Source organism: Cryptomeria japonica, chromosome 2 (assembly GCF_030272615.1).
Source record: "Cryptomeria japonica chromosome 2, Sugi_1.0, whole genome shotgun sequence".
Lineage (NCBI taxonomy): Eukaryota > Viridiplantae > Streptophyta > Pinopsida > Cupressales > Cupressaceae > Cryptomeria > Cryptomeria japonica.
In genome coordinates, this window is record NC_081406.1 from 578,654,703 (window position 1) to 578,663,356 (window position 8,654).

Consider the following 8,654-nt stretch of genomic DNA (forward strand, 5'->3'; position numbering starts at 1 on the left):
AATTTTGCCGTACAGACGTACCGGGTTCTTCGAACCCGAACCGGTAACTTAGAAAATTGTAGTATGTTCAATCTAATGTATTGATAATTAATAATTTATATTAATATTTTAAGATATCAAATTTTAATATACTAAAAATTAAAACAATGTTGATTATTTTAGTATGTTGAATTTTGTTAACAAAAATTAAAACAAAAATAAAGAAAAGACGAGCAAAGTTGCAAACCACAAAAGCAAATGAAAAATAAAATAAATCCCTCTTGCGCGTAAACAAAAAAATAAAATGAAATCTCACACATTCCATTCCATTCCGCGCGGCCAAAAACACCCATTGATAATGGCTTAGCCTGTCGATAATGGCTGCAAAAAAGGGTTAGTCAACACCATTTTGGAGGAAAGCTTCTCAGAAATGAAGCTCGCATTTCTCTCTCTCGAAATAAGCAGGCTGAAAATGTGTTCTAAGATACATTTTTAATTAAAAAAATTCGAACCTATTTTATCGTATGAATTTCAGGGTGAACTTAAATAAATTTTTGGGGGTTTTTATAAATTCGACGGATTTCAAATTTATTGGATCAAATTCGCCAAACCCTATGACATAGTATCCGGGCATGATTTTATATTTCAAATCTTACAAAATATTTCTGCTTTCTGGTAATTATTTCAGAGATATTTCTGGAGTAGAAATTTAGCATTTCAAATCATTGAAGCAACATTTCTCATTGTAATTTTCATCGTAAGTCAGGATGGCTATGCCACCACAACATAGTGAATTGACTTCATTTCCAGTATTGTAATGTTAATCTGTGTGGTTCAGCACCAGTGTTGATATTAAGATTGTCATTTGTTCTGGAAGGATTGTCACTAAAACTAACTTTAATAGTTTTTCATTTTCAATTTGTACTTTATCTAGAAAGCTTGCTGCCAGAATAAACATTTCATTAACTCCAAGTTTTTGTAACTGTTACTACATTGAGTTGTGCAGCTTGCCACCAGCAAGCATTTTATTATAATACCATACTAACCCTTTGCTCTCACTTTGCCAACATCCAGATATTGATTATCAAAAGGTATTAAAGTTTTATGCTCGTTCATTGTGAAAGTGAAAATTTAGAAACAAAAATGTTCAAGACATTACACACAACTATTGTTTTCTAGAGACAAGAAGGATTTTAAGGAATGGAAATTTTTCCAAGAATCAAATGGTACATGAATATTTGCAATTTTAAGCAAAGCTCCTTCGAGTTTCCAAGACGGGAACGCAGGATGTGGGGATGAGTTTTTGGGTATGACTCTATACATTTTTATAAAATTATATATAAATTTAATTATTATATATCATAATTTACACAAAATGTACAAAATTAAATAGAGTAATAGAATTGAGAACACAATACAACAAATAATCAATGATAATTCAAACTAATAAGTGAACAATGCCATGTGCCGAATCATACATCAAAATGTTAAAGTGTAATAATTTGAATACTAATGATCATAGTAGCTAAAAATCAGAATACGTTACAAATTGTTAACATAATTGTATTGTGACAAGAGGATAAACTTTTTTGTTAATATACTTTGTAGTAAATTGGATTAAAATTCAAATTAATGTTTTAGAGGGAATTATAATTAGAAATGGGTGTAAAGAGAAAAGAATTAAAAATTTAATCTCCTTCCTAGTTTGTGTATAAATACAAGTGAATCTTCATATAACGAAGTAGATACTGTTTCCATGCTCCAAAACCTCTTTTCGGTGAAAGGAAAGGAATATATTTTATGAATAATGGACAATTTGGGAGGCCCACTTGCATCAAAGGATTGGAAATCAGAGAATGCAAAAGATGGATTATTGTTGGGGGAGTATTGATTATCAATGCATTGTCAACTACAACAAACGGCTTTCTCTCTACTTCTGTAGATCAACTCTTTTGGGAGATTCTCAACAAACAAAATGCCCTTGGCAATTGACATGTTGTGCTCCTTCAGAAAGAGCCCCAAGAAATCTGGACACTTCATTCTATAGCTTCCTAGAAAATGATTCAAATGTGGGAGAGAGAGGCAGCTCTTTTAATTCTATCATGTCCCTTTTTCAATAAAACAGACAAAGAACTGTTCTCTCAAGTTGATGTCAGAGTTCGGGAGTCGGAGGTACCACTTGACACATGCTAGAGGGTGGTCACAGAGCAGGGATTAGGGGTTCCGCTCGGTGCATACCTGATGATTGTCGGGGTTTTGGCATCGGAGCTACTTGCCAATGAGTGCCAAGAGCTATCAGAGGTCGGGGATTGGGCATGCCACTTGCCTAACGCCAGGAAATTGTTGGGTGTTGAAGATCAAGGGTACCTCCTGACACATGCCACATAGCAATCAGACGACAAGGATCAAGGTTGAAGCCCAATGAATGCCAGGTCAGAGGGGAAGGAAAAGTCTGAGACTTCAACAAGAAAAGTCTGTAAGATTGACCAATAATGTAACGTGTAAGAGGGAGGACTGTTAATATCCCTTTTTTGAAAAACAGACTAAGGATTGTTCACTCAAGATGATGTTGAGGTTCAGGGATCAAGGGTATCGTTGACGCATGCCAAAGGGTGGTCGAATTTCAGGGATTGGGGCAGGGATTGGGGATGCCGCTCAGTGCATACCTAAAGGTCATCAGGGGTTGGGCATTCAAGCTACTTCTCAACGCATGCCAAGAGTTGTCGGAGGTCGAGGATCGAGCATGGCACTTGCCTCACATCAAGAAACTGCCAGGTGTCAAGGATAGGGGGTTCCTCCTGACACATGGCATGGAGCAATCAGAGAAAAAGGATCAGAGTTGTAGCCCGATGAATGCCAGGTTAGAGGGGAAGGAAAAGTCCGAGCTCCAATGGGAAAATCCTATAAGGTCAACCTATAATGTAAGGTGTAGGATTCAAATTTGGGCCTTGAAACCATTCTAGGCTTAGGCCGACCTGTTCAGTATTGTGTGTAGGAAGCAAATACAATTAGGAAAATGTTTCAATTGTGATTATCCATGTTACATTATTCTATCTATTCGACAATTTGTGTTCAAGTCTTTTTGTAGATGGAAAACCCATAGGAGACTGATCAATGGACAAAAACCCATTGGTTACTAGGATCAGAGGAAGAAAAGTCTTTGGTTCTTAGAGCCCATTCTCACTCAAAGAGTGCATTATAACTTCAAGGATTTACACAAGGGTTTAGTGAGTCAATGTTAGCACTGTTTGTTATTGTTGTGTCATGCTGTGTGATGCCTGTCATAACAGTCCCTTGTTGTAGAGATCAGATTATAATCAATAAAGTTACAAATCTGCAAGTTTATGTGCATTGTTGAATGTAATTGATTCTGCAGTTGGATATAGTTAGCAAAGAGTGGTTCATGTTATTCAATGAATGCTGTTGTTTATGTTACAAATCTGCTATTTGTTAAAAATTCTGGGAAGGGGCATTACAAATTCCTTTTGCAACTGTTGGGTGGGAAATGATATTGAGTCATCTCCTCGGCCTGCTTTCCTACGATTAAGTCTTTTATATATCCCAGGATGTCATGAGGATATTGAGGTTCCCCTTTAGAGGGTATTCCGAAAAGATGTCCCACATAATGAGGGGGTGTCCCTAGGATGTCCCAGATTTTTGGAAGAAAAGGGAATGGGGTGGGCTCATTCTGTTCCTGTACCCCATCCCCAAAACATTCCACTTTAGGAAAGTGCAGAAAACCCCAGGGCACACATCATTGGGTAATGCTGGTTTGAAGTATGCTGGTTTGGGTATATGTATTTGTAAGCAATTTCTGAGGAACATAGAATTTACTGTCAATACACGTGCATTTTGGTGAATCTAACAATTTTACATAAATCTTATATGAAAACAAGGTGCCTATTTTTCATTAATTTGCTGATTGGTCAATCCAAGGTTTCGAAAATTTTGTAAAAATTTAGACAGAAATAAATTAAATCAACCAAAAATACCCTGAAATGCTACTTGACAATCTAATTCTTGGAAGTTTTGTAAAAAAATTAGTCAATTAGCAAAAGAATAGTTCATTAAAACCCCCTCCAAAATAATTGACAAGTCTAACTTTTATGGAAAAAAAAAGCTGTTTGGCAGAAAATAACCCCTATAAAAACTCTGTAAAGCAAACTGGCAGATCTAATGTTTTAAACGTTAGTGACAAATTAGGCCATTGGAAAAAAAAATATCTCATAAAAATACCCTGAGATGCTCAGTAAATCTAAACTAGTAAACTTTCAAAAAATAAACCAATTGGTGAAATATAACCCACAAATTATACCCTGATTAGTGAATTTATGTTTTTACAATTTTGCTGAAAGTTAGCCGGTTGGAGAAAAACAACACATAAAGTAATGCCTTGAAAGTTGAAACTCTATTTGGCATATCCAATTTTGAATATTATATGAATATTGAGCTAAATGACAAAAGAAGACCCATAAAAGATATCCTCAAATGCTAAATGCTATTTATTTTTCAATTTTCTGAAAATTTGGCCAACTGGAAAAAAATACCCTAAAATGCCAAATTTGCACATCTAATTTTTTAAAATTTTATCAAATATTCACCACTCTCCTGAAATAGCGCACAAAAACGCCCTGAACTGCTACATGGAAACTTAATAGTTTAAGTCTTGGTAAGGGGAAGATGAGGATAAATTACTCTGGTGCTGTTAGGCAAAGTGGATTCAACCGCCTGCTGAGATCTTCAAGTTCAAAATGAAATTTTGATGGCCACTCAAGGGGTGTTCCAGGTGTTTTGGTGGCAAGATGTGTAATTTGAGATTGTGCTGACTCACTGATCAGAGTGGCTTCCAAGAAGTTGATGATTGGTACTAACAATGAGGCTGAGGCCCATGCATTGGTCTTGGGGATTCGGACTGCTGTTCTGTGTAGACTATGGAATAATAAAGTTGCATATTGAAGGTGATTCTATGATCATTACCAAAGCAATTGGTAGAAAGGGTCTCCCAATTGGGGACTTAAAAATATTTTAAACCAAGTGTGGGTATTTTTGGATTCACTCGAGTCTTTTTCATTTTCTCACTACTTCAAAAAGTAAACCAAGTGGCTGATTTTTGGCAAACTTTGTCAGTGATGCTCAAGATGATATCATAATTGACAATGATAAATAAAGATGGATGGCTTCGAAAAAATTAAAGGAATTGAGACCATCCATGTGTTCCCAATTAAATTTCTAACTTTTCATTGATTTGATTAGGAATTAAATCTTTTCACATTTGTTTGTTTTAAATGATTTCCTGGTGATGTAAAGGAATTCTATAATAGTTTGCCTTTCTCATGTGCTTTTGGCACATAGGAAGTGGAGCAGTTGACTGGGTTTCATTAAATGGCACAGGTTACAAGCATTGTTTCTCACCGGATAATTTTTGAGGTGGTTGTTTCTAGTCACTTTTCTGCATCTCAGGCAGCTGTTTCTTCATGAAGCCCCTGTTTTCATCTATATGCAGAGATGAGAGAAATGGCTTTTAGGCATCTAGTCAAAAAACTCAAGGTCAGTAAAAGTATTCTTCATTCAAGTGGGCAGTTTGAGCAGGCTATTAAAGAGGTTCATGGAGTTGACCATCCAGAGATGTATCCAGGGGTGTGTTAAATCTGATGTGGCCTCTATGTTTCTCTTTAATGTTTTTGTGCTGACTGGAAGCAAAGGGGCATTTTGCAGTTGGCTGACTGTTTTGTCCAGGCTCAATTCAGGGCTGGTTTGAAGGGAGCTCTGGAGCTTGCAGAAGGGCTACCTATCAATTCTCTTCCCATTGCTGGAAGAAAGCTCAGTGGCATGATGTCCATGGAATCCTTCAGGGAGCTCGAAAGGTTTTTTTTGCTCTGGTTCATCATTCCATGGCAATGTAATGGATTTCTATGATGATGTGCCTTCATCACATGCTGTTTATACATGGGAGGCAGAGCAGTTGATTGGGTTTTATTAAATAGCACAGATTCTGATCATTGTTTCTCACTAGATTCTTTTGGGGTGATTGTTTCTAGTCTCTATTCTGCATCACAGGCAGCTGTTTCTTCATGAAGCCCTTATTTCATCTATAAGCAGAAAAGAGAGAAATGGATTTTAAGCATCCGGTAAAAAACTCAAGGCTGCTGAAGGTATTCTTCACTCAGGACAGACAAACAGTGATGGCAATTAAGGAAGTTCATGGAGTGAACTATCTGGAGATTGACATCCCGATTTCTGTTAATTCTGATGTGGTCTTAATGTTTCTCTCTAATGTTTTTGTGCTGACTGGCAGCAAGGGGGCATTTTGCAGTTGGCTGAATGTTTTGTCCAGGCTGAATTCAGGGCTGGTTTGGAGGTAGCTCTGGAGCTTGCAGAAGGGCTACAAGCACTCTCTTCCCATTGCTGGAACAGACCTCAGTGGCATGGCATCTATGGCATCCTTCAGGGAGCTGGAAAGTTGTTTAGTTGCTCTGGTTCATCAAATGGAGAAGCTTTGGCCATTGGTTGTGGACAGAGACCACAAAGCTTTTGACTTTCCTGCTCTATCCAGGCCAATTCTCACTCATTCAGCATAGCAAGATTGTGAAATGATTGCTAGTGCTGAAAGCACTGTAAAGGCTTTAATGAGGATTACTGTTTTTCTGAATCATGTTCCTACTGGGTCTGTGAAACTGAACACTATTTTTCCATCAGGAGCTGCTGTGTCTGGGTTTGGTTCTGAGGACCTTAAGTTGATTTGGGGTGATCTAGGTGTTAGTTTTTCTGTTTTTTGGTTTACTTTTGTCCCCTTTTTTGTAGTCCTTTAGATCTGTGAACAACATTGGTCCATCCAGAGCTGCTGTGTCTGGGTTTAGTTCTGTGGACCTTAAGTTGGTTTGGGCCCTTGGGGTGATCTAGGTGTTAGTTTTTCTGTTTCTAGGTTAATTTCATTCCCCCTTTTTGTAATAGTATAGGGATTGTTGGGGTTTTGTAATCCTTTGGTTAATGCCTTAATGGTGGCAGTTCTCCTCAGTCAACTTGTGAAAAGCCATTTTTTTGCGAAATCAGCAAATAAAGTAAAATCTTTTTTCAGTTAAAACTTAATAAATTGGGTGAGGGACCAATTTCCTTGTTTACTGATAAACAAAAATACAAAACCAATCAAAATTGAAATGTTTGCAAAAAGTTAGTCAAATGGCATGAAAAACAAACCAGCTCTAACCCCAATGTTACGTAGTACAGTACAGTACACCATTCTTTAAAACTGGGCTTCTGAATCTATTACTTGATTTTGGGCCAATGAAGGCTCCAGAATCAAATGCAAGCTACGTCTTTCTTAAACTTGTTGATATTACTACCCTGAATTGTAGGGACACTCGTGTCAATCTCACCCCAGATTGCAATCTGGTAGGTGCACATGCATTGGTGGCTCACAAGCAATAGAAACACTCCAAATTGCAGGTGGAATCACCATAGATGCAAAGGCTCAATAGTCTCACCTCTAGGTAACTCGAAAAGTGGTTTGATCATTGCCCTACAGGATTCGGCATTGGGTTCTTAAGCGTAAATTAAAATAGAAAACATATGTCCAATGGGATGGGCTCAAGTGGTAAGAATATTAAGGTTTCCACAACTCAGCATCTAGATTAAATCACAGGACACACAATAAAATATAGGAATTGGATAAAATACCACATCCATAACGGTTATACTAATTAGATGCTTAAGAGATGAGGTTAGGTGGCCGTTGGTTTCGGCTCTAAATAGAAGGCTGCCCCTGCCCAAAATAAATAATTCACCCAATCTGATAAAAAAAACATACCGAATCATAGAGAAAAACATAGAATTTTACCAAATCATATAAAAGAAACAAGTGAAAGAGTTGGGAAACATAAGAAGTGCAGGGGTACCTCTCTGGCAACTTCTTGGGATCTGCGTTCTTTCTGAGCATGGGTTTGTTCGGCGATCCATTTGCGCTTCTGATTCGGGTAAGAAAGAGGATGCCATGGCTTCTGATTAAGGTATGAATGGCTCCACGCTGTCCCTGACTTCGATGAATAGTCCACTTCACCTTGAGCTATTCTCTTGCTCAGTCTCAGCCCTCCTTCTTTCTCTCCTTCCATTATACTTGCATCTGCAATTTTTTGTGTGGGTAGCTGTTTTGATAATTGTACAATGAAGGTGTTTTGGTGTGGGGTATCGATAAATTTATGTATATTTGTGCGGTAAAGTGATGCATAGAATTGGTTATTTATGTAAGATGTGATGTGAAGCTTAAACAAGAGTATTTAAGCATATCTAGTTAATCTAGATAAACAAGTAAGCACTCGAAATTGTCCAAGTTTTCTATAAAATTAGAAATGGAAACAAGAACAAGGGGGCAAAAACCATGTCTTATTTGAAGTGTAAGAAGAACATATGAGGATGTTTAGATTAAGTTTCAAGAAGTGTGGTTGCTAGTGTCTTTTTTAAATTTTTAATTGTTCATAATATTATTAAGTATAGCAATACTTATATTTTCCTTAAAAAAATTTACAGTTTGAACTTAAAATTTGTATTTGAAAAGAAAGGGAGTTAAAGATTGAGTTGGGATTTATTTCAAGTAGATATTGGGGTCATTATCTCTAAACATTTAGCAATGAGAATAATATCTAAGATTGAAGGCCTTGTCAATATTCTTATTTTTGATATGT

The 8,654-nt window shown here is 36.9% G+C and overlaps 1 protein-coding gene across 1 annotated transcript in view; it reads right to left on the reverse strand.

Moving 5' to 3' along the window:
* Positions 1-8,177, reverse strand: part of LOC131051238 (uncharacterized zinc finger CCHC domain-containing protein At4g19190) — a 66,022-nt gene extending 57,845 nt beyond the window's left edge. The window contains exon 1 of the mRNA XM_057985659.2: positions 7,872-8,177. Within this exon, the coding sequence (XP_057841642.2) occupies positions 7,872-8,084 (213 nt within the window). The 5' untranslated portion in view covers positions 8,085-8,177. The remainder of the gene's footprint in view (positions 1-7,871) is intronic.
* Positions 8,178-8,654: the final 477 nt, after the last annotated feature.